At 38.0% G+C, this 27,054-nt stretch overlaps 2 protein-coding genes across 3 annotated transcripts; one reads left to right on the top strand and one right to left on the bottom strand.

Moving 5' to 3' along the window:
* Positions 1-274: 274 nt before the first annotated feature.
* Positions 275-6,949, bottom strand: LOC121913668. 2 transcript variants are annotated; one of them, XM_042436411.1, is made up of 7 exons: positions 6,686-6,949; positions 4,599-4,913; positions 3,749-4,063; positions 3,552-3,635; positions 2,350-2,436; positions 1,309-1,321; positions 275-1,269 (listed from the first exon to the last, which is right to left on the bottom strand). In XM_042436411.1, exons 1-7 carry the CDS (start codon positions 6,774-6,776, stop codon positions 1,080-1,082), a joined length of 1,095 nt encoding a protein of 364 aa, XP_042292345.1. In that variant the 5' UTR covers positions 6,777-6,949; the 3' UTR covers positions 275-1,079. The 2 variants fall into 2 exon arrangements, with proteins under 2 accessions (XP_042292345.1, XP_042292339.1); XM_042436405.1 differs by having other exon boundaries at positions 275-1,321; positions 6,686-6,926.
* Positions 6,950-12,545: 5,596 nt separating this feature from the next.
* Positions 12,546-15,113, top strand: LOC121913683 (cystatin-B-like). The gene is made up of 3 exons (XM_042436433.1): positions 12,546-12,872; positions 12,954-13,055; positions 14,516-15,113. Exons 1-3 carry the CDS (start codon positions 12,807-12,809, stop codon positions 14,642-14,644), a joined length of 297 nt encoding a protein of 98 aa, XP_042292367.1. The 5' UTR covers positions 12,546-12,806; the 3' UTR covers positions 14,645-15,113.
* The last annotated feature ends 11,941 nt before the right edge of the window (positions 15,114-27,054 follow it).

The raw sequence follows: 27,054 nt of genomic DNA on the forward strand, positions 1-27,054 counted from the left end.
CTCCCTTGTTAATTGTGAATCTGCAAAAATATATTTATTATCAGAAGTTGAACTTCTTGGACACAACATGTCTCCTACTTCACTGTAAAGTCAATTCTAAGTGTTTGTGCACTGAAGGCTTCAACTTTCCACATCACACTTGTTGAAGCTGAATATTGAACCAGGATTGGCTTCAAACTAGTCGTGATGTCACAAATCATCGTTCGCAGGTACACGTGTTAAAAATCAGAGAAGCTCAAACATTCAACTGTAGGAACAAAAAGAGAAACACATATTTGAGTGGAGGAGGAATTTATAGGATGAGTTCACCAAATAAAGAGGGAGACCTTAGTTACATACACATCAGCAAAATGAGTTGTGCTGTTAATCATTTAATATATTTTAGTGTTTAAAAGTCAAATTATGTCATACAAATGTCTAACTTTCTTTTTTTATGATGAAATAATTGATTATGAATCTAGGAAATTGTTCGGCTCTATCAGTGTACTTATCTCAATTAATAATACTTTATAATAAAGAGTTTATTTATACACAATAAAATATATAGAACTACATTGAAAGTTTGTTCACTAAAAAAGGAATTTAAATTTAGTTTGGGATACTATCTGAAAACAAGTTCACCCTAAAACATCTTGGTCATGATCAGCTGACTGTCAATAAACTGCACTGTAGCAGGTTTGGGTTTAGGGATTCGTTGCTATGACAACAGCTTCTAATTAAGTTTAAACCAGCTTCAAGGAACCAAAAAAAAAACAAACTCCAAACTCATGTCAAATCATAGACATTGTAATCTGGATAACTGTTATCCACATATAAAGAACATTACAAAACCCGTAATGTGGATTTAATCTGCTGTGTCAACAACCAAATGATTTTATATAATACAAAAGTGAATAAATAGAAAGGAAAAAGTGCTATAAATGGAATATACAGTGTAAGAGATAAAACACACATAAAACATGACCATGAAAATAGAATAAACATTTCCACAAAGCAAAGGAAGAACATGAAAACACTGATTTAAAGACATAATATTGCACAGAATTAAATTAAGTTTGCCAGTTTATGCATGATTTGTTCTACAGACAGAGTTCAGCAGATGAAATGACTCGACTACATCCATCAATCCGCCCCTCCCCTCCCCCCTCTGATGAATTAGAAGAGCGGACAGGATTGTTGATATTTTGCTCGTCTCTCATGACGTTCGGGTCCTCGTCTCCGTTTCCGTCGCTCAGGGTGTTCAGCTTTTCCGTTTCGGAGCCGCTTGTCGTCATCTCTGCTGTTTGCTTCCTTCTTCCTCTGAGCTCCTTCCAACATTTCTCTGTGAGAACATGGAAACCAGTGAGTGACGGTTTCAGGACGTTAGCATAGACACACAAATACACATCTCAAACTGTTTTAGTGAAGCAGTGAATGTAGGGCTGCAACTAATGATTATTTTATCAATTAATCAATTAGTTGTTGTGTTTATAAAATGTCAAAAAACAGTGAAAAATGTTTATTTTCTATGATTTCTAAGCAGATTTATGGAGGTTTATTGGAAATGCACATCAGTGATGTCTCCTGTGTTCTTTCGGGGATAATTATACTCTCAGTTTTGAAACTACAGTTCCCATACTCCTCTGGGGATGTGGATGGATTCAGTGAGTTAGCTGCGAGCTACAACTTGAGCCTCATTTTTTTTTTCCTTTTTGGCGCCATTAAAAATGTACAGAATTAGCTATTAGCAGCTCCTGTTTTCAGTGTAGCCACAGATATACAGACAACTACTTTAATACTGAAGAAAACTTAAACTGAAAGATTCTCAGGCGAGTTCTGAATCGTTTTTATGATTTCTAAGCAGATTTATGGAGGTTTACTGGACATTCACATCAGAGATAATAATATCCTCGAACATGCAAGTCACACTGAAACTAGAAATATGTTAATTATGTCTGTGTGTTCAGATTTGACTGAGTTATGACTCAAAGGAGGATGTTTTGGACTCGTGGCTTCACTGTCAAACTCCATCTAACAGTTTGTGAACCTCTAAAACATCCTGTAGATGGAATAAAGGTGTCACTCAAATCTATTTATAATAAGACTCTGACTGCTGATCTGTTTCCTAAAACCTAAGATGACGTCCTCAAATGTTTGGTTTTGTCCACAACCCAAAGATACTCAGTTTACTGTCATAAAGGAGGAAAGAAACCGAAAAATATAATAGTTGGCAGCTAATTGAGCTCTGGACGTTTCTTTTCACTGTTTTCTGATGTTTTATGAACCAGACAATGAATTGATTGAGATGAGTCAATATTTGCAGCCGTATCACAGATAAACATTTTAAATTAAATGAAATTTCTGACTTACTTCCACATTTCATCAGCAGTAGTAAACCAATACAAATGATGAAGCCGACAGCAGGAATAATGATGAGAAGGTGACTCCTTCCACCATCTGAAAAGAAAATCAGAAAGACATAATGTATCAACAACACAACAATTAATATTTAAAGAGCTGCTATGGTGTAAAACAATAAAAATGATGGATTAGGGTGATGGTGAGGTCTCCTGTGCTCTAAAAATGACTCATCTCTCTCTCCTGGGTCTTTTTAAGTTATTTAAAATTTTGAAATTTGCAGCTCAAGAGCGAGCGGTGTTGACGTTGAACTCTTTACTATGTCACACCTGAAAGTCAAATCAGATATGCAGGAAGCTTTATCACCAGGCTGCAGCCGCCCAGCGCTACGCTGAGTGCAAACTTCACTTCTGTAGTCGGGGTTTGCATCGCAGCCAGATGACGAGCAAAGCAGGACGCTGGAAGTGTGCTACAGCTAAGCTAGCCGCCTCCAGATACTCTGTGAGGAAACTTAGACACGATCTCGTCTGAAACGTCCTCAAATCTCAACTGTGCAACAGCAGCTTCTTCCCCTTCGTTCAGGATCAGATAAATGAATCTGTGGAGTATTTTTTTTTTTAAAGGATGGGTTCACAAACAGCTGTCAGATGCTCTTATGATCACTGAAAGAGGTTTTTCCTCCTGTTCATATTGGCTGTTAAAAGATTGTGCTTTCAATGGAAGTGATGGAGGCCAAAATCCACAATGTGTCCACACAGTCATTTAAAAGTTGATGTGAAGCTTATATGAGGCTTCAGCAGTCTGAGTTAGTCACATCAAGTGGATATCTGACACATTTACAGTCTTTTTAGCATTTTTGCACAGAAGGAGGACTGTGGATTTTGTCCTCCATCACTTCCATTGTAAGTACATTATGAAGGGATCTTCTAAGGGTCAGTATGAAGAGGAGGAATGATTACAGCAAGAAAAACATGTTTTAATGTTCATTTGGGCTCCTGACTGTTGATTTAAGGCACACTTGAAAAAATGTGAACCTGTCCTTTAAAGCTGAACCTTTCTTCACACCGTCGCCCTCTGCAGCAGTGAAAGGGAACTTCAAAAAATGTGAACCCAAACCTAAGCTTCCCATCTTCAAAAAACTCCCACAATCAAGGTAAAGGCTGCCAAAGAAACTGCACTTACTCTGAGAATATTTTAATAATAAAGATATTTACCAGGAACATTTGGTTCAGTTGTTGTCTCCACTGGAAGTGGAGTTGAACTGAAATCTTGTGTTGGGTTGTTCTGGCCTTTCTGCACTGTTTCAGATGAGACAGAAATGACAGAATTTGTAAAACTAGTTGTCCAATTCACATCTTATTTGGGAACAAATTTCTTATATACAATATGGATTTAATCTCAGCTTGCTTACCGACTTTGAGGATAATATAACGATAGAGGTCCAGTTTTTTCACATAGCACCTGAATCTTCCACTATCAGACAGACGCACAGAGCGGAGCTGCAGGGTGACGTTTCCTCGGCTCAATCCTTCATGGAAGAGGGTTGTCCTGCCTTTGAACTCTTCCTTCTGGTCATTAAGATAGTCTCGTCCATGTCTATAAACATGGACAAGATTCGTGCGGTTGTCTTTACTCCACTCCACTAGTGAATCCTCCAAACTGACTTCGGCATCTTGTTGACATTCTAACGAGACGTCGTCACCTTCTTCTGCCTCTATGACCTGATCTGGAAAGAAACATTATAATTAGATATGCAACAATAACTTGGATGACTTTTGAATGGTGTTTTTAAATCCAACAATGCAACAATTCTTCAAATCCTTGTGCTGCTCCACCTAATTTCACAGCAATTTAATACATTAGATGATGATTTTTAATTTAAACCTTCTAATCAGTTTTCTACGTGTGCACACGTGGTAGTTTGTTATTAACTAATTCATTCATTTATTAATGAATGAAGCCCATTGGCTCAAACAACTTATTAATTATCAAAATACTTGGCGATTAATATCGATCACCTAATATGCAGCTCTAGTGGGCACAAGTCCATACAAGTCATAATGCAATACAATAGAACACATCTCTAAATACTACCTGTGTAAATCTCATAACATCACTACGTCTGCAACCAACGATTATTTTCTCAGTTAATCATTTTTTCATGTGGTCTGTAAAATGTCAGAAAATTGCAAAAAAAACATCCTTGTGATGGACATTTGTATTTAAAATAAAGTAAAGTAGCGTTAGCTTCAAAAGCTTACCAACAGTGAGCTGAATAATACATCTGGCTTTCTGACCGGGAACAGAGCACATGTATGTTTCGCTATCAGACAGCTGTACTGAGAGCAGCCGAAGGATCCCTCTGCTCTGGTCTTCATAGAAGCGAGTTGTGCTGTGATCCCGGTCACCAGCGTGGTCCAAATGAAGTCCAGTGATAGTGACTTCATTGTTGGGGTCGCCTTTACTCCACTTTGCAGCAGAAGGAGCCCCACTCTGGAGAACCAGGGGACACAGCAGATCCACATCCTCACCAACTACAGCATTTATGATCTGCTCTGGGCAAAGAGGAGATGCTCCTGTGGAAAGAAAGGACAGTCATTTCTTTTTAAACACTTTAGTCGATAATCGATTAGTTGTCGACTATTAAAGGAATTGCCACCTATTTTGATAATCGATTAATTGTTTGGAATCAATTTTTAAGAGAAAAAAAATGTCCAAATTCTCTGATTTCAGCTTCTCAAATGTGAATATTGTCTGGTTTCTTTAGTCCTCTATGACAGTAAACTGAACATCTTTGGGTTTTGGGAAACTGAGACATTTGAGGACGTCACATCGTGCTTTGGGAAACAGCAATCGACATTTTTCACCATTTTCTGGACCAAACAACGAATCAGTTATCAACAGATTACTAGATAATGAAAATATCCGTTAGTTACAGCCCTACTTACTCATTGGTAAATCTACATTTTAGCATTACTGATTGACAGCTATATTGATACATTTCAATTTGGATCCATATCAGATGAAGGTATTACATATACTCATGTTCTGTGTACACAAATGAAAACAGCCAACATAAAAAACACAGCAGGACAAAATTTATTTTCCTCTAAATTAACAAACTAACACAATTAGGGAACGTGAACATCATATAATATACAATACTCCTTTAAAATATAGTAAACACATCATGTGAAGTCTGTAGGAAATGTATATTTTTGTTGACAAATGTATGTATGAAGAAAAGTCTGCCCACCATCAGTAAAGAAAACCTACAATACAACAAGTATTCATTCATACAGGCCTCTCTGACAACATCTCAAAAATATTAAACATTCATCTTTTTTAAAATGTACTTTTTGTTAATGTTGAACACTTTGATTTGTGTCTTCCCTCTATATTTATTCATGTATTTACTTAGCAGGGACAGCTCACATTAATCAATATTTCAGTTTCACATCAATGTAAATGTGCTGGAAGTGTCTAATGAGCTAATTATCATCTGTAGTCCCTGAGCAGCTTATTACAAATTAGTGCCTGGATGTCATCAATACAACGCTTCAACAAGTACTACAATACAATACTTCAATACATTACAGAATAACAGAGATATATAAAAACAATGAGTGTGTGTAAAAGGCAGAGATGAGTTAGTTTGATTACTCATGACTGCAAGTTTGGTTTGCTTTAAGTCTTATCTTACAGGTTAGGTAATAACTGCTCAATAGGCAGATTATTCTAGTAGTGGCTGCTTATTATTAATGTTATTTGATATTTAAAATAAATCAGTGCCTATTATTCACTCATTCAATTATTCGAATCAGTCTATATTTCATTTATGCACAAAATGCACACAAATTTGTATAAAAGAAATGTGCCACCGTAAAAAAAAACCGCACCATTACAGAGTTCAATAACAAAACACTACTTAGGCCTACATCATATCAAATATCCTGATGATGTAATGAAACCATTTAACATCGTCCACGCCGCCATGTTGTGGTTTGTTTGGGTCATAAACATATTATAATTCCAGTTTTAAACTTCTACAAAGACCTAAATGTCCTCCTGACGTTTGGGACATTCAAAGAAAACCGTCATTCTCAGATTAAAGCATAAAAAGTCCGTGTTTTAAGCAAAATAACTTCATATAAATGAAGCTATCGACTTCATGCACGGACTCACGTGCTAGCATTAGCGTAATATTTTTTAACAATGACATATACTTGTTTAACAGACATAAACCGCGTTATCTAACAACGTTATAGCGATGTTACAAACCTGATGCTGACAGCTTTAGTTATTAACTTTAAAAGAAGCGACGTCAGTTGGCGTCATTTCAACTTACCTGTTTCAATACCCCGTAAAATCAACACTAAGGACACAAGCGTCCTCTTCATCATCACGGCAAAGCCCGGAGTTAAACTACCGACCGTCATTATGATGATGTATTAACCTGACGATGATATTAATGCTTTAAAACGAGTCTTCCGCAAAGACCGAGACAAACTTCCCACCGTGCCTTGTCTGACTGCAATCCGCGGGAAAAGTCAAAACACAACACAACAACAGGACAGGAAATGACGTTTCGGGTTAAAGGGACAGTTCAGGGAAACAGAGGTAATGGCATTTAGCGGGAGGTTCTCCATTTTTTTTCACCACTTACATTTGTGAAAAGTGTTGAGCATCACAGCAGAAGTCTAAACGCCGTTTAAACTCACTTTCAAATGTGTGAAACCTTTATTTTGCTCATTTAAGGTTTTTGCTACTATGTCTAACAATTTTGTACAAGTGTAAATGATGCAAAAACGGAGAATCAGCCGCTAAATATCATTAGTTATGTTTCCATGAACTTTCCCCTTAAAACCTAAAGATCCTTTTCACCATTAAAGTGAAAGAAGTTTGGCATAAGCTTTTTATTTACTCTCCTTACTACCTCAGTAATATCAACCAGCTTGCATTAATGTACAGTGTGACAGTGTACTATAATATAGCATATTAACATAATCGAACAGTGTATACTCAGCAAATAGTATATTATAGTCTCTATTCGGTTCATTTACTGTATAAACTTATATACGTTTCTTTTACTTTCCTCATTGTCTTCGTATTTTGATCTATGTGAAGGGATGAGCACCACTCACTGTGACCTGCAGTGAGAAACTTCATTAACAAAAAAAAAAACCTGTGTTTTTACAAGACCCACGAACAAGTTTTCTACAGTACTGTGGAAAATAAAATGCCACAAAATTTGAGAAACTTGTTTAAAACTTTCGCAATGAAAAAGAAAGAACTCTTATTTTATATATGAATTTAAGGATTTTAACCCCACTGCACGGTCTATATATAAATATATATCTCTTTTTAGCAAACCCAGTATTAACCTTCATCAATCAACGAAACTAAATTGGAGGGAAATTACACAGACTCACAATACAGCCTCTTCAACATCATTGACTACAAAGTTTCGGCAAATTTAAGTTTTACATTTGTTTAAAACACATGTAAGACTTCACATTTTGTCTTGAAATGAAAATATAATCATATTCTTACCTGTTTTTAGAAACTTTGAGGACAATACATATCTCAGATACCGTCAACAAGCACTATTTCCCCCTAGTCCCTCGTCTGTCAACGAGCCTCATATCCCGATGCCCCGCCTCTTCCTCTCAATTTCGCGCCGTTTGGGTAATCCAGGGGCTCTTATTGGCTGAGAGCAGTTGAGGGGCGTGTCAATCATTTTGGGGACTGTACAACTTCAAATCAAACATTGACTGTTATCAATAAAGTTGAAGAAAAGAAAAACAAACACTGACAAACAGATTGACGCGGAGTTTAAGTTCCCTTTCAGCTTTTAAAATGACAATCTATCACTTACACTGGTTCATATTACTGTCATTTAATAGAGTTACATTCAACTTTATTGATGAGCGCATATAAATCTGAACACGCAGACATGATACACATGTTTTAGAAGAGTCTTATTATAAATAGATTTGAGAAACACTGCAGGATGTTTTGGAGGTTTACAAACTGAGAGTGGAGATGTCACAATTTGAGTCATCACTCAGTCAAATCTGAACACACAGACACAATTAGCATCATTTTTAGATTCAGTGTGACTTACACTTTTGAGGATATTATTTTCTCTTGTGTGCATCTCCAATAAACCTCCATAAATCCGCTTAGAAATATTAAAAAAAAAAAAATTAAAAAAAAGATGCTTCAGAATTTGCCTGATAATTTTCACGTTTTTAAGTTTTCTTCAGTATAAAGTCATCCAGTCATGGTTGTCTGTACACACACGGCTACAATGCAAGCAGCAGCTGACAATAGATAATTCGGCATATTTTTTAATGGCGCCAATTCGCCCAAATGTAAATAAATATAGGCTAAAAGAAAAAACTGGTTCAAGTTGAAGCCATGGATGTAGCCCACAGTTAACTCACTGAGACGGCATCTCCATGGCAATTTCCTACACTGGAGGAAGACAGAATAATAAAAGGAATGACAACATACAACTTAAATACAATAAATCTTTTTTTTTTTTTTTTTTTTTTACATGTTGCACTATCAACATCGTTTATGACATCATAATGCTCATATTTGTCCTGTGTTGAAAACCTGACATTTACAAAAAGTGTACTATCACAACTTGAATTTGAGCCAAATTATTCTCTATTATTCAGAGCAGATAACAATGTAAACACAGGGCTCATGTGAATCAAATGAATAACCTCTTATAAATTTACAAGATGAAGATGATAACAGCACTTAGCTCCAACCATGAATAAAACAGACCACTGTTTATTCTGTGAGGTTAAGTTATCAATTACATTTATAGTCTCATTATATTCATGTTTATGAGTCATTTTGGTCAAATCAGTATCAACATAAGATGCTGTCTCTCTGTTTGCTGTCGCTTACTAACAAGAATTATGACATTTACCTTTAGATACAATCCTAAAACTGTTATAAATATATAAATCAGTGTTATTCTTGAATGAATTAAGAGAAATAAACAAACACAACATATTGGGCTGTGTCTTCACTGTGCCTAAAAAAAGGCCCTCCAATAATTATTTTTATGTTAATAAATTATTAATATTCATGACATGCTCCGGTCCATCTGTAGTACCAGATCTCCTCACTTTCTTTCCCATCAGTGTGTTGACTATGATGGTCAGACATATTTTAATCTGCTTTCTTATTATTAATAGTTTTATTAAATTGTTTTTTTAATGTTTTTTCTCCTTTGTTTGTTTGATTATTGTCAGATTCTTAATACCATGGTTGACTTGTCTTGTTATTTGTAAACTAGACCACTGACATGGTTTTCCCCCACTCTGCTGCTCATAATTACATTGTGTACTAGGAGGACCCTCATCCACTAATCGGAAGATGTGAGGTTCAATTCCCGGCTCCTCGAGTCCACATGTCGAGGTGATACTGAACCCCGAATTGTGTGAATGTGTTAGGTTCCCCTCCTGATGAGCAGGTTGGCACCCTGCATGGTAGCCTCTGCCATCAGTGTATGTGTGTGTGAATGTGTGAATGTTGGCATGCAGTGTAAAGCGCTTTGAGTGGTTGAAGGACGAGAAAGGAGCTGTATAAGTGCAGTCCATTTACCATTTATGATGAAAGAGGTAAATGCTTGCATTTGAGAAGCTGTTATTACTGAACGTTTGTCTGTTTTTCACTAATCAAAGCAGGAAAATACTAAAAACTATAAAAGAAAGAACAGAAGCTTTCAGTATTCTCCTCACTGCTGTAATCACTGCATTCATGCATTTTCTTTTTTGTCTTGCTCCCAAACACACAGTTGTTTTCTTTTCCTCATAATTTTAAATCACTCGAGTCAACCACACACACACACACACACACACACACACACACACACACACACACACACACACACACACACAGTAAGTGAAGTTCAGTCTACGGTGTCAAGAGATTAGATCAGATAGTGAGCAGTCACACTGCCGTGGCAGGAAAGCAGAACAAATAAACTGCACTTGTGATGGAGAGAGCTCATACTGCGAAAGCCATAGTCCTGATCTTTCAAGATGAGTGGTTTTCTATGGAGGGCAATCACCTGCCTTTAGAGGGCAGTTCAATCATCATCAGTCATTCAAGACAGTAGGGAGTCTTTTACTGCAAAACCAACACTGTGCAGTCAATCTTCCTCCTGTTCTCTAAGGCTACCGTTTGTTGGAAGTCTGGTGTCCTGCAGTGCAGCGATGTCCCAGTTGATGATTGCCGTTTTCCTGGCATCATCGATCTGTTGTAGGACATCTGTGAGGCCTGGGCACAATGTCCTGATGTTCCAGCTTTCTAACTGCAACATTGGTAGTTTTCTTCTTTCTTTGCGTGGTGCGAGGTTTACAGTCTGCTTTTCGGTCTTTCCCCTTAGCTTCAAACAGCCATTGCAGCAAGCAGACTGTGGTGGGTCAGCACCTTCCTGGCTTACACCAATCGCTCTGGACTTATAACTCATAACTGTACTCTCCCGTGTTGTTTCTGATGCTGTGGGACAGCAGCACTAGAGTGACCTCTCCAGGGTGCAGGCCTGGGTGAGCATATGGAGATCCTGGGATGCCCAGTCATCAGAATCCCCCTGTCGGCCTCACTGATGTAGTCCAAAGGAAAGCAGGGCTATACATTTGGCATCAGCTCAGCTGCAGGAGCTGCCAGCTGGAAGTCAATGATGGTGTCCAGTCGAAGACATCCACAAGGCAGCCGAGCCATCTGCACAGCCTACCCCATCCAGCCAGTGGACATCCTCCACTCTAGCTGTTGGCTGCCTGATACAGCTCATCCGCCCAAGTGGTACAGTGTAAACACCACCCCCCTCAGGTGGTTTAGCCCGCCAGCTGAAGCGGTGTACCGGGATGTGGCGCTTGGAGCCAGCATGTGACAGATTTAGGGGATGGATGAGAACCAGTGATGTCTGTCCACCCTACCAAGTAGTGTGCAGCTGCCAGTCAACAAAGGTTCTATCTATATCCAGGCTCCCCTACACCCCTTTGGTATTTTACAAGGATGACATCAGTTCTAAATACTAAGAAAAATATTTAAGTACAGGAAAATGTATTTGAGGAGACCACCTGCATATCTGGGAAATATTAGACTGACTGAGTGATTGACAGCTATGGAGTGGAACAGTGCCACTCGACCTCAGTGGGCATGTGGGACTTTCTGGATGGCACAATGCCCACTGTGTGTCATCCCAGTTAGGAAGCATGGAGCGAGGGATTAATGAGGAGGCAGAGAAGAAGGTACAGATCTAAGGACGGCAGGCAGACAAGTGTCAAACTCCTTAAAGGATGACCTCTTCACACCAGTCTCCAGATAACAAGTAAGTAACTGGAGCCCAGTCTGATTGGTGACACAGATTCTTTGGGAGATGCATACACAGGGTGGACAAAATATTTGATAACAATAGCCTGCTTGGAACATCAAGTAGCCTTTTGTATGTGTAGCTTCAGTCTTGCCGCACACTACTGTAATATGAATCCTTAACTGTCCTTTCATTCAAAGAAATTACACAACAGCTGTCAGTTTGGGATATACAGATGAAGGATGCAGTAGGTAGCACGAGCAGTGATTGCTGCCATACCTGAATGTAACCTACAGAAACTATAACTTTAACAGGACTTGGTCAAAACTTGGCATATGGTTGGACCGTGTATGAAAAGCTAGAGGGCTTTTAATTTGTATATTGTCTGGTTACCAGCACACACAACATTTATAAATACAGAATGCAGGTTTTTATTCGTGTGCAGGTGTTTGTCAAACAGGTAAGAGACTGCAGAGAGAAAACGGCTGCTGGCAGTGATAACTGTGCGCCTTTATTAGTGTCAGCACAATCCACATATGTGCAGACACAAACTCCATCAAAAGCCGGCTGACCGGCTGTCGCCGTCATCAGAAACGGACGTCGCTTCGCATGACGCTTCAGAGGGGAAAAAAACCCGTCTAATTTCTCTAAAACATATTTCCTCGTTTCTTCTCTCCTTGCTTGGTTTCCTTTTCGTCTCTCCTGCATCCACGGTCGGAGGGTAAATGAGGGAAACGTGGATGCAATTAAAGAGACTTGGGATGCACCCGTGTAAAGATATATTGCTCAATAAAGCTTTTAACAATAGATTAATCCACATTGTCTGTGAAGAGGGAGAACAGAGAGAAACGTTGAAATATATTTCTTAAACCTCAGTTTATGATACTTCAAATGATTCTCGCTTGAAACATAAATTTCTTAATTATACTTATTAACAGTCTAGAGACCTTATTTCTTGTTTTAGCCAGTTTCTGAAATAATTTAATAAAGAACCCCCCCCCTACACTGATGGTATGCTCCAACATACAACGTCACATGATTCACTTGTGTTGAACTGTGCTTCAGACAAAAACAAGTCGATTTAGTTGTTTTCTCAGCCAATTTTTGTCCTTTGGAAACTGTCACAATGATGACTGGAGGTGCTGGCCCGCCAACTGATGCCGACGAGGAAATTCAGAAGATCTGTGAAAGCGTAAGTAGAAAATATGGATTGTTTACGCTTTACTTCCTGTACACATTCATGCTGCTTCATTCTGGTGTTTTCTATCACCAGATGAAACCTCACGCAGAGAAACGAGCAGGAAAGTCCTACGATGTCTTCACCGCCAAGACCTACAGGAGGCAGATGGTGGCCGGGACCAACTACTTCATAAAGGTCCTTATCATTTACATTACAGGAAATACGGAGCTGAAACATGAATTATTAAAAATCTCACAATGTGCAGTGGTGGAAGAAGTATTCAGATCCGTTACTTCGGTAAAAGTACGAATACAACAAAGTAAAAATACTCTGTTACAAGTAAAAGTCCTGCATGAAAAATCTTTCTTAAGTAAAAGTACATAAGTACTTGATGTAGCTTGATGTAGTTAAAGTATTGCAGTAAAAGTAGTGGTTTGGTCCCTCTGACTGATATATTATTATATATGACATCATTAGATTATTAATAGTGAAGTATCAGTGTTAGAGCAGCATGTTACTGTTGTAGCTGCTGGAGGTGGAGCTAGTTTACACTACTTTATATACAGTTAGCTAGTTTAGTCCAGTGGTTCCCAACCTAGGGGTCGAGCCCCTCGAACGGGTCAGCAGATAAATCTGAGGGGTCGTGAGATGATTAATGGGAGAGGAAAGAAGAGAAAACAAAGTTCTGATACACAAATCTGTTTTCAGTTTTTCGAATTTTTCTCTAATCTTTGATTTTTGCTGAAATATTGGATCATTTGAACATTTATTGAAATGAGAGCATGTGAGAAGTTTAGAGGGAAAAATCACTATTTGGTGGAGCTGTTAACAACTCATAGACATGTGAAATGTGACCCCGACTACACACTGCTTTTTGTAAGACGCCAAAAGACAAAAAGGTTGGAAACCACTGGTTTCATCTTTAACAATGTGTTGTATTTTAAAAGCTTGTTATATTATCCATTGTGTTAAATCTTCATCTGAAAAGTAACTAAAGCTGTCAAATAAATGTAGTGGAGTAGAAAGTACAATATTTCCCTCTGAAATGTAGTGAAGTGGAAGTATAAAGTAGCATCACATGGAAATACTCAAGTAAAATACAAGTGCCTAAAAATTGTACTTAAATACTGTACTTGAGTAAATATACTCAGGTACTTTTCACCACTGCAAGAAGGACCTTATATGTTGTGCACAAGATCCATAATAACAAGCTGACCTTTTGGGACTTCAGAGGCTTCATACAAAACAGATCCATGAACAGTAAAGACTTACTCTCTATAGCAACATGATCAAGTGAGCTTTAAAGTTTATAATCAATATTTTTACATTGCCAATGGATCACATTAGTGCTGCAACTAACAATTATTTACATTATCAAGTAATCTGTTGATTATTGTCTCGATTAATTGATTAGTTGTTTGGTCCATTAAATGTCAGAAAATGGTGAAACATCTTAATCAATGTTTCCCAAAGTCCAAGACGACGTTTTCATGTTGCTGTGTTTACTGGATTTGTAACTAAGCAACCATATTAACTCTGAAGGAGAGAATATTGATGCATCTTCAGCTTGTTTCTGCTGCCCCCTGATGGCCAAAAATAATCAGTGAAGGTAAACTCAAAAATGTCCTGAAACTTTTCTTTTTATTTACTTGCAGGTGCATGTGGGAGGAGACGATCATGTTCACCTCCGTGTTTACAAAAAACTCCCCTGTAACGGAGGAGACCTGGAGCTGAGTGATATGCAGCAATCGAAGAGCCACCACGACCCAATCGAGTACTTCTAATAGGATCACAAACCCAGCAAAGCATCCGACCAGTGCCTACAGGCTGCAGTCTCATTGTAATCAATCATTATCAAAATGTTCTGCTTCTTTTATCCTGGCACATTATATAAAAACTGTGTTAAATGCAGTTCCCATTACTAACATGAAGCTGTAACACAATGGAAAGATTTTCCTTTATATTAAATGTCCTGTTCCCTAATTTTGTACTTGTGTTAAGAAAACCACGTGTGTTTTTATGTTGCAGCTGGTCCATATGGTACTAGGTCAACTTCATTTATGAGTTTGGGTATTTTATAGCTTATATCATGATCTCATCTCGTATGTTTTATCACTAAATGTTTGTCAGAGTAACTATAGCTATCTGATACATGAAGTGGGGTGAAAGTACATCTCACAAATTTGAAATCCTTAAAGATCCCCTCCAGACAATGTTTTAAGACAAATAAAAATACTCTGCTTGTAACAATAATGTGTCTGACATGGTTTTCATACAAAGAAAGTATAATTACTGCTTTTAAATCCTTAAAATGGCATCTCCTCCTTCTCCCTCATTAAAAAATCCAGAATCTATGAATATGTATAAATATATTTCATTTCATAAGGTGAAATGTTGCACACAAGATGTCTACTTCACTGTACTGTTGAATATTGAACTATGATTGGCTGTAAACATAGATATAGACCAGTTAAGAGAAAAAGGATCACAGTACTGACATGTTTTTGTGGAAAGGTATTAAGAACAAAAAAACCCTTCAGATTCTGATTTACTGCAACCACTGTCACAATAAGTGACTCATTTCTCCAATTACAACATTTTTATTGAAGACAAAACATCAAAGAACAAGGACAAATGTGATTACATGGTATTGAGATTATGATATAGAACAAAAACTGGCTGTAATAATATGTATATAGAAAGCAGCAACATAGACAATTGTAATGTTACAGTAAGGCAGGAGAAATAATTCACAAGATGAATATTAGAATACTGACAATAAAACAGGTTGTTATAATGAAACTGGAAGATATACTGTAAATACAGAAAGGACAGTGGAAATGAGCTGTTATCAATAAAATATAACTCTTTACTCACATCTAGTGGCAGCAGTTTGAAATTACAAGTAGATTAGTGAAAGCATGTTCTGAAATTAAGAGTTTCCTCTTACAAATATCTTGGGTTCTGGATTGATGATAAACTGCTTCAAAAAGCACATTAATAAACTAACAAAATCACGAAAAGCAAAGCTAGCATTCTTTTGCGGAAATAAGACTTGTTTTACCCACAACTGTAGAAAACAAACTGTTCAATCAACATTTTTATCTGTTTTTATCATTGGCTGTGAGAAAGGAACACTGTATTCTATTTATTTACAAAGCACTACTGGCCAAACATACATCTCTTGTTATCTCAATTACAGATCACTTTCTCATTAAACTAGATCCCATGACTATTTGATTCTTGAAGAACATCATGTTAATACTGAAATTGGAAAACTGGCTTTTAAATATTTTGCTCCACACAAGTGGAAGAACTGACAACAGTGTGTTAAAATGGAAGAGCTGATTCCTTAAACTCATTTCAAACATCTGTTGGAAGATTTAGTACAGAGTGAATATGTATGTTTTTTATGAATGATGTTGATGTCTCTGATTGAATGTCTTTGAATATTGTCTCTGTTTGTTCGCTGTAAATCTTGTTTGTTACTGTGAATTTGTACACAGTAAACTTTGTTTTTAATTTTCTGTGTGTTCTGTATTCAGGGCGGCCTTGGAAAAGAGAGCATGCTCTAAATGCTCTCAATAGTCGTCTATGATGCATTCTTGGAGAAGTCAGCCCTGAGATCTATATTTTAAAATTCAGTGGTGACCTGCTTTTGTTGACTGTGCTGTACAGTGCCGCTGGATCTTCCTCAGTTTCCTGACCTCTGGCTCTGAGAGGGAAATAAAAAAACATGAATCAGGTGATTGTGAAGATATGGTATTAAATTATACAAACAGTCATAATAAAGATGTAACAGGCAAATGTAAGAAATGAAAAACTGAAATAAAAGTGTTGCTACTATGTTCCTGTGTGAAGAGCTGCTCACCTCGGGGCAGTACCGGCTCTGTTAAATGTGACAGCAGCGCACTGGACAACCTCTTGTTCCTCCATGTGTCTGTGGGGCTGAGCTGATCTGATGTTGGAGTAGAGAGGATCTGCCTGGTTGTTGGAGAAGTGCATGCTGTCGTACAGAGGGTTAACTTGCTCCTCCGGCTGTGTCTGGAGGGTGATAGAAATGAGGAAAGTGTTGGTTTGTGTGAAGAAGGATTGTTAAGAAACAACATGAAGTGCTTGACAGTCAGATGAGTTTTCTAGTTGCACTTTAAGATAGTGACTGTGGAAGTGTGGAACCAGGATAGAATAGTATAACTCTCCCTCCTCACCCTCTCTCTGTTGTCTGGTCTCTCCTCAGCCTCAGACCATTGATTGGAGGCTCTCTTTTTCCTGGTTAGGAGAATTCATTAAAAACACAAATGACTGAATTTTGATCAATGATTCAGTGAAACAGAAGTGCTTACCTCATCCACAGGAAGACAGAGAGGATGATGATAGACAGGAGAACAGCAGTTGTTACTCCAGCAGCTATTGATTTTCCTGCTCCTAGAGAACAGCGATCAAAAGAAAACACTGACAGTTAATCAGGGTATTACAGCAAGTTTGGCTCCAATGTTTCAGTCAATATATGTATATTCAACTCTCTTCATTTTAAACTCTAACAGCTCTTTTCAGTTTAGAATATATTTTACAAATTTTTATTGTAAATTATTTATGATTACTTGACTTGTGGTGGTGTGGTGTACCTGGCAATAATAATAATAATAAGGAGAAAACCCGTCCAGGCCTGCAGCTCATGTGTACATACAGTATTATGGTTTTGGTTTGTTTCCAGCTTGATACAGCTGGACTATCTGGCAGCCCGTAGGCCTGCTGTATGTAGTATAGCTCAACTGAAACTGTTTTTATAGGCTGACACAGACATGGTTATGATGTACTGGTCATTAGGCATATACTGATATTTAAACTAACATCATCCAAAACCTCAGACTTGCAGATTTATCCGTCTAGCTCTACTATGGAGTCTAAGAGGAGAAACTGACGGCATGAAGTGTCCTCAAAGTTCTGCTGTTCATTGCTGTGAGTACATGCTAACAACTATGATGAGTGTATCAGATGAGTGTAAACATCTGGATTGTAACAGCTGGATTGTAAGTGGACACTGTTTCTGAGTCACTTAAACTGTAACTAACTGTACTGACGATGGAGGTCACACTCCTATAGAGCTTAACTAAATGTCTTGGTGTTCCAGTACTGTGCTTTACAGGCTTTACTTCCATCTGTAACAAATGTGCAAAAACATGTTTAAATCAAATCAGTGTAAAATAAATTCTTGTCCAGAGTCATTTAAAATAAAAACAGTGGTGACAGTGGAAGCAGCTGCAGTGAGCAAACTCTCCTCTCTTCCTGCAGCTTCCTCAGCACAGCTGCTGGTGTGTGATGCTTTGCTGACTGGGCGACAAATGGCAACTGGCCCAGTAGAGGGTGCTGTTGTAAAGATATAGTTAATCACATCATTCTGACAAGTTAATGTGTTTTTTCTTGTGAGAGTAGAATTATAACTCTCTAAAAAGAGACAAATGAAATGTAAAAACAGTCTTTCAGTGGAATCTCTAACTTCTCCCAGACCAGCTGGAGATTTAACTCCTCCAGTGTGTCCACGGTTTGTCCCGAGAGCTTCTCTTGGTCTGTTGTGTCTTAATACTCTTGGTCACATCTCAACTTCCTCCTCTGAATAAAAAAAAATGCAGCAGCTCAATATTTAGACTCTTGGTCTCATAGAGTGAGGCAGCGCAGTGTGAAGAAATCTCACCTTGGCTGCTTGTATTCATGAGCACAGCTCTCTCTCCACTAGTTAAATATAAAAAGCCTGCATCACTTCAGCCTAATCAGAGGTCACATAATCCTTTGAAATATAACTTGTGAATAAGAAACACATTGACAAGAAAATTCAGAGTTTTCTCTTGCTCAGATGTCTCTTCACCATGATTTGAATTGAGCTGATTCCTCCAGTCAGCAGTGAATCACACAAACCTGTTTTACTGTCTCTTATGAATACGACTCTTAGGTCTGAAGTAATCCATTTGGGGCAGCTGTCTGTCCACCTAGACTGAACAATCCACCTTCTTCCAGGACAAAAGCTAATCACCATCTGGACTGTGTCACTTTCAGGTGAACAAGAGTCACACAGGAGGTCACAACTTCACAAGAAACAGATACTTTCCAGACCTGCATGGGCTCCACCTTTCTATTCTGTTCTCCAGTATAATTAACAGGACAGAAGCCTTTGGACACATTAGATATGCTGAACCTGATCCCAATAATACAGACATAACTCAAGAGGGAACAAATAGCTCTTAAACACTGATGACTGCACTCCATACTGCAGCAGCAGGTTTGTTTCTGGATCTTGATATCAGCTTTCCCACATTCATCCTTCTCACCAGACACTGTGGAGTTTCACAACAAGGGTTTGTACAGATGGAGGTTAATGAAACCCCCCCCCCCCCCTCCCACCTGCATCACATCAGATGGTGTGTAATGAGTCCTAGTGCAGTGTGTGTGTAGCTGAATGGAAAAACTTACCTGCCACAACAGTCAGATATAAGGTGGAGTTATGACGTCCTCTTCTGTTCTGGGCTTCACAGTAATAATTCCCACTGTGTTCAGGTCTGACATCAGTGATGGTGAAGATCTGTCCTGATGCTTTTGGTGAGTCTTCATTCTCCTTGTACCAGGTATAATTAGCTGCTGGGTTAGCATCACTGCTACAGGTCAGATTCACTGAACTGCCCTCCACTATCTCACCAGAGGGACTCACTGACACAGAGGGAAGCTTTGGAGCATCTGGAGGAGATGTATGAAAATGAATTAAGTATAAAATGAGGAAGGGTTGCATTAGTACAACATGTTGTATTGGAGCTGCTCAGTGAACTACAGCAGCAGATTGAATGTGAAGCAGGCAAAGCTGAAGAAAGCAGACATGATCAGACAAATCTCTACTTAACAAGGTTGTCAAGTCCATCAGCTATATGTTTCTTTTTAAATAAGTTGTTTTACTCACATTTCACATCAATAAAGATGTATTCAGATGTCCTTTTCCCCAGCTGGTTCTCAGCTGTACAGTAATACTCTCCAGAGTCAGAGGACTGGATGGAGATGAAGACAAGCTGTGGTTCTTTACTGAGAGGTTGAAGGTCTGGATTTACATTCTTCTTGTACCAGGTGTATTTAGCTGCTGGGTTAGCATCACTGCTACAGGTCAGAGTCACTGAACTGCCCTCCACTATCTCACCAGAGGGACTCACTGACACAGAGGGAAGCATTGGAGCATCTGGAGGAGAAAACATAGCTGGTCAACAGTTAATTAACTGACACAATGTAAGAAGCAAATGTTAGACACAAAGTGAGGAGTGAAAGTTGATTTCCTTGTTGCTGCTCATATTAAAATCAACTGTCTGTCACCTTGGATACATTCTGACATTGTGTTAGTGACATATTTAGGTAAACTCACACACTGAAGGAGAGCGGTAATCCTCATGTCCTTTCAAAGCACAGGAGACGTTGTCACCAGGATTAAACTGCCCTGAATAAAGAGAAGTTTCCTCCTTCATAACTTTCTGTCCGTTCTTGAACCAGACGACAGAAATACGACCTGCTGGACTGCAGCTGCTGAGACATTTCAGCTCTGTCTCGGTATAAGACTGATGGACTGTTGTTGTGATCACCTGCACCTGGAGAGCTGGATATGTGAGGAAGGATCAAAAATGTCATTTGTTACCAGTAAAATACACACATACAGTCAAAATAACCTTTGTAGTTCTTGTGGGTGAAATAATTTGGGATCATCCAATCAAAAGTGTAAATTGGGGAAAGTACTCAATATAATCCAATCAATTTTATGTGAAACTCTTCAACAATAACTATTCAGCACTTTCACTGGTCATCAGTTTGTGTTCATCAGTACCTGTGACAGTCAGAGTTGTTCCAGGTAAACTACTCTTCCATTCAAAGCTTTGTGTTTTGAATGTGAAGTGATACTGGGCTGAATCGCTCTCTCTCAGGTCAGAGATTCTCAGAGTGGAGCGTCCTCCCTCTGTTTTAAGGAGCTGAACACGACCTGCATACTGGGAGTCTTCACTAAGGCCCTCAGGCTGTGAGGGATTCTGCCACTGATGACTACGTTCAGGACTGAACCAGAATGTTGATGTGATATATTCATAACTGCTGTATAAGCAGGAAATGTCCACTGATGAGCCTCTGGAGGCACAGATGCTTCTGTCAGTGTAAAACACTCTGTGGCAGGACTCAGGAAAGATACCTGGAAGATCAAATTAATTTAAAACAGCACTATTATTATAGCACTATTGTACCTATTGTTATAGTAATAATCATATACAAGGCCCAACAGGAAATCTTCATGCTGCTTCACCCAAATCACAAAAAACACATTTTCTCTTTTATTTGTGGTGTTTATCCATGAAGATATCTGTGGTTTCATTTTTCAGTTTTTGAGATGCTGTTTCTGGTAAGACACAAATATCCATAATTTTTTAAGTTTTCAAAGCTTTAAGCAGTATAAACAATGTTTAATTCATTTTCATTGTATTGGAATGGCAGCAGACTTTTCCAGGACTGATATCTCAAAATTTGGGCAAATGAAACTGTAACTATTCACATGGTTAAAAAAGCAGCAAGTCAGAAAATATGTTTTTTGTATTTTGAGTGAATTAACTCTTTAAATGTAAGTTCTTCATTTACATTTATTTTGCAGTTAACACAGTGATTAAGATATAAGAGCACAGCATGTCTAAAGTCTCATGGGACTGTGGTTTGGTTTTGATCCACTTCTATGCAATGTTTGTATCACATGCTGCCCCAGAAACATGTACATACAAAGTGTAGTACAATAGTTTAACCACTAGATGTGGTTTTGTTAGTGGGAGACTGTGTTGTAAACTCACACACTGAAGGAGCAGGATGATGCTCAAATCCTTTTACAGCACAGGAATAGCTGCCTGCAGGAGAAAAGTACTTTTTATAAGTAGAAGATGTTACATCTTGAATTTTCTGTCCATTCTCGTACCAGATGAAGGAAGAACGATCAGGTAGACGACAACTGCTGTGACACGTCAGCTCTCTCCAGGTAGGATAGAATATTGATCCGCTCACCTGCACCTGGAGATCTGTATATGTGAAGAAAGGACAGAAATGTAATTTATGTTCAGATACACACAAACATTCAGTTTTATTTTATTTATTTATTTATCAGTTTATTTGTCAGGGATGATGCAACAAAACATTGTAACAGGTTAAAATAACATGAAACAGATGTATTGCATATAGGATTAGGGCTTTTCTACTTCATAATAGTCATAACATATCATTACCATAAATACATTAGTTAAAAAGAGCTCATAATAAATAGTAACATTCTCAATAACAACAGTATTTACATCACAATACAATCGATTTACATGTGTTGTGTATGTGTGCTTGTGTGTATCTTCCTTAATTCATGGCAATGATGTGTTTATGTGCATAATGTTTATAGGTGTGTGTGACCATGTACATACATGCATAGTCTTTATGAGTATGTATGTATGTTTGTTTATCTGTATGTATCTGTTCCTCTATCTGTGTTTGCATGTCCATGTGCACGTGTGCATGCACAAGTGCATGATCACTGATCAATGATCGCAGGTTTGGTTTTGTTTCAGCCATTGTTTCAGCTTTTCATTCAATGTTTTCAGATCAGTTTGTGTTTTTATTTCACTGACTTCCTTTATTTCTTCTTGATCTATTTTGATTGTAAACTTATTTTTTGCTTTCCTTTTCATGGAAAAACACATTGACACAGTCTTTTTAAGATTCATGGTTAGGTGATTGTTTTTGAGCCACTGATACACTTTTCATTTCGTTTGTTAATATCTCTCTTCCAGGACCTTTGAGAAAACGGGTAGAATTGAAATTGGTCTATGATTGCCTACTTGGTGCTTCAGCCTTAAAAATTGGTGTGATGATTGCTGTTTTCCAGCTTTGTGGGAATTTACCAGTTCTGATGGAGGTTTATCAGATGTGTTCTAGGTTTGATCAGGGTGGAGCTGTGTGTTTTGATAAGAGCAGTATCCAAACCAAACAGATCCTTTGCCCTGAATTACTTAATTTATTGATAATTTGACCCACTTTCTCTTGGTCAACCAGTGACATTTCCAAGATATTAACCATTTGAAGTTACATTAATTCTTCTAATGAAAATGTTACCTGTGACAGTCAAAGTGACTCCAGGTGAACCAGTAAATCTCCATCGTGGTTGGTTTGTGATGAACCTGAACTTGTACTCAGCTGAGTCGCTCTCTCTCAGGTCTGTGATTCTCAGAGTGCAGTCGTTCTTATCACAGTGATACTGAACACGACCTGAATACTCCGAGTCTGTTCTCAGATCCACAGGTTCATTATTACTCACTTTAGTGAACCAGAATGTTCTCTCAACTTCAGTATCATTGTCATTTACTCTGGATGGGTATCTGTAGGTGCAGTTTATGTCCACTGTTGATCCTTTTAAGGCACAGATCTGAGTAGAAGTGTAAGTCACTCTCCAGCCATTCTGACCCTGTACCACTGTAACACAGAGCACATCAGAAACCACAATCAGATTCATAACAAGTTAAGAATCAGTGAATAAGACAAAGTGGATCATGGCACCAATATGATTTTATCTGCAGTCATTGTCATTCAAAGCTCCTCATCGTGCATCAATCTAACTAGAACTGAACTGGAATACAGTATTTAATCAGTTGTTTATCATATTTTATCATTTGTTACTGCTGAGTGTTTCAGCTTTAGTCCATTCATTCTGCAAGTTTTTACTGTTGTTCTGCTTGTTTGTTGTAGTTTTAAAAAAGCTAAAGCTGAACACCTGAAATGTGTCTCTTATACATCTTATATTCATCATTCACATTATTTTCCCTTATGTTCATTTTCTTTATAATTAACTTAAATGCTGTCTTGTTAAATTATCTTTTTACTTTGACTTTTATTTCTGAATGAAGCCTGGGTGAACACAGGAATATAAAAGTCCAAAGACAAACTGTTTTCTTTGAATTTACAGTACAAAGAAACAGTTTTAGATGCTGTTTACAGTTAATCTCTCTGTGCACTGAGACAGAACATCGTCTGAAGGTGCAGTGAAGGAACAAGAATGTATTGAACCTGTGAACATTAATGCAGTTTTACTGAACAGGATGAGAAAAAGAAAATGAAACATTAGAGAGTCTGTGCTTGTCTTGGTTAGTTTCCTCTCTGTTAGTTCTTTGGTCAAGTTCCTGTTGAGTTAAGTGTGAAAACCACAGAGAAATGCAGGACATGACAAGACGGAAACTTTTGAAAGCAGCTAAAATAAAATAGGTGACAGTAAGTTTTAACAGGGAGGGGCAACTGTTATAACTGTAACAGCTAAAACAGTTATCCAGCTCTACAGTACAGAGTGCAGAAATTATCAAACACGTTTAAAATATCATGACGAGATGAAATTCTCAGTGCATTGCTGTACCATCATAGAACTATGTATATATGCATATGCATGTATAAAAATATATGATTCTTACAATCCATGGAGGGAGGGTGGACAAACCTTATTAGCTAGACACCCCCACCCCCACCACCCATGACGCAGACACAGCTGAACATCTTAATATCATATTATTAAAGTGTTCAGCAGTAAATATTGATGTTATTTTTACCATTTTGCCTTCATTCAACAGCTATAGTTTACACAGAAATAAACAGAAGTGAATGTTTGGTGTTGTACAGTTTAAAAGTTATTCATCATACTGCATCACACATACATCAAACCTAGAAAAGTGCTGATCTGGGATATTTTATATTTACTTTCTTAAAATGACTTCATGCTGCTCTGAATAAGTGAGCTAAATGTCCTACAATGTAAATGTAGATATACAGTACCTGACACAGAGAGAAGGAAGACAACAAATCCACTCGCTGCTGCTGTTAAACTCATAGCTGCTCCTCTCATCTCTCTGTGAGGCTTCAGAGACAATAAAATACATCAAATAATGTAAACAACATGTAATAATCATATCAGTAAACTATTGTACTTACAACAGAGAAGGACGTTGTCTGTTCAGATGCTCGTCCTCTGTGATCTGTGAGCAGAAGTCAGATATCAGGATGTTAAATGACTTGATTTCCTTCCTCTTTCTCATTATTATGAATATTCATGAGGAGCCAAATGACAATAAACACATAAGTTCACACCAAGTTTTACTGTTTTCCAAAGACTTAATATAATCTATGTTAGAGAGAGTAACAGAGCAGTGTTTTGACCTCTTAAATAAAGAGAGAAGAGAAATAATGAGACATTTTAATTATATTACTCTTATTAAGTGTGTGACAGTTCAGTGTGTAAAGAAAAAAACATGACACGTGACGGATGTGTGACATTTGGTTTGATGCATCTCTTCACACTTCTAGTGCATGTTAAGACACTGAATACACCACCATGAGTTCAAAGAGATGAGTATGGGATGTAAGAAGTCACATGCTGAGCACAATGTTTATTGTAAGTATTATGAAACAAGTAAAAAGCAAAGTACATCAGAACATGATACAGAAATCTATGTGTAAATCAGATGACAAAATGTTTTACATCTGCAGTTGGAAACTCACTCATTCACAATCATTCTGACTGTAACACAGAGCACATCATCAGTGATGAAGCCTGAATCTGCAACACTGAAGCTTCACCACTAGAGGACAGTGAAACATCAGAGATACTGAATCACAACCCTGAAACAACATTTTACCATCAATCATTGACCGTGTAGGGACTGTACATTTATCAGAGGGAGGGGGATGGCTCACATATAGAGCTACAAATATTTTTCCTTGAGCTTCCCTGAGTGACTGGGGGAAAATGCATGACCCTCCATCCACCGTAAACAACCATATTTTATTATATTAACACCAAAAGTAGGTAGTATTGGAGAAAATGAAAAGCAAAGTCCGACCTTATCCAACCGTTACCTTTAATAGTGAACTGTGACTCTTAAGCCTTGACTCCCTGACCCTCCTTCCCTCATTGGGAAAAGAGTAAACTACCAGCCCAACATACTGTCTCTCCTATAGTACTGCAAAAGTTACCTATGACAGTTCCAGTTCTGACACAAACATAAGACGCTTGCTTAGTCCAGCCAATGTAACGAGTAAACAGCATGGAGGGAGTGAGAGTTATCACCAAAACAAACAGCTAATTTCTTAAGCAAAAGCAAAAAAAGGCTTCATACTCAGTAAAATGCCACACATTCTGCTTCCCTGAGTGACCCCAAACAGTTTAAATGGACCGAAAAGGTGATAAACAGCTCACATGACAATTGAGGTCTTCTTCAATACAAACTGTCTTGTTTGTGGAAGAATCTTAGACATCGTAGCAAAAAGTCTTAATGCTGTTTAAACCCACTTTCAGACTTGTGAATCCTTTACTGTATTTGTGAAAACTGATGAAAGGGAGATTTTCCTGCTTTTCACCCATCCACACCGCATTAGATCAGGTCCAAATCAAAAACTGCCATTGCCAAATCTGTACCAGATGACTATTATTCAGATTTGACAGGTCTAAGTATAGTGGTTTTTGATCTGGACCTGGTCTGATGTGGTCTGGATGGGAAAAAAGCAGTGAAATCGCCCTTTTTTTCTATTTTCATAAGCAAAAAGCTTTCAGGAGTTTGGAGGCTCCATACAAAACAGATCCATGAACAGTAAAGACTTACTCTCTATAGCAACATGATCAAGTGAGCTTTACAGTGGCTATAACCAATATTTTCATTGACAATAGATCACATTAGTGCTGCAGCGAACAATTATTTTCATCGAGTAGTCTGTTGATTATGGTCTCGATTAATTGATAAGTTGGATGGGTTCACAAAGTAAACTAAATCTTTAGTATATTTCCTCCAACCCAGTGTTAATAAATATCACACTGGCAAGTATCCACAGCGCCATGTCTTTGAATATTGTCTCTGTTTGTTCACTGTAAATCTTGTTTGTTACTGTGAATTTGTACACCGTAAACTTTGTTTTTATTTTTCTGTGTGTTCTGTATTCAGGGCGGCCTTGGAAAAGAGAGCATGCTCTAAATGCTCTCAATAGTCGTCTATGATGCATTCTTGGAGAAGTCAGCCCTGAGATCTATATTTTAAGATTCAATGGTAACCTGCTTTTGTTGACTGTGCTGTACAGTGCAGCTGGATCTTCCTCAGTTTCCTGACCTCTGGCTCTGAGAGGGAAATAAAAAAAT

This window comes from Thunnus maccoyii, chromosome 2 (genome assembly GCF_910596095.1).
Source record: "Thunnus maccoyii chromosome 2, fThuMac1.1, whole genome shotgun sequence".
NCBI classification, from domain to species: domain Eukaryota; kingdom Metazoa; phylum Chordata; class Actinopteri; order Scombriformes; family Scombridae; genus Thunnus; species Thunnus maccoyii.

Bases quoted from the DNA above. Each gene is read 5' to 3' on its own strand.
- LOC121913668 (XM_042436405.1), bottom strand. From the start codon at position 6,776: ATGACGGTCGGTAGTTTAACTCCGGGCTTTGCCGTGATGATGAAGAGG. The intron at 4,064-4,598 runs GTAAGCTTTTGA...GTTTCTTTCCAG, and splicing joins TATTATTCAGCTCACTGTTG to ATCAGGTCATAGAGGCAGAA. The intron at 3,636-3,748 runs GTAAGCAAGCTG...CATCTGAAACAG, and splicing joins TTATATTATCCTCAAAGTCG to TGCAGAAAGGCCAGAACAAC.
- LOC121913683 (XM_042436433.1), top strand. From the start codon at position 12,807: ATGATGACTGGAGGTGCTGGCCCGCCAACTGATGCCGACGAGGAAATT. The intron at 12,873-12,953 runs GTAAGTAGAAAA...TTCTATCACCAG, and splicing joins TTCAGAAGATCTGTGAAAGC to ATGAAACCTCACGCAGAGAA. The intron at 13,056-14,515 runs GTCCTTATCATT...ATTTACTTGCAG, and splicing joins GGACCAACTACTTCATAAAG to GTGCATGTGGGAGGAGACGA.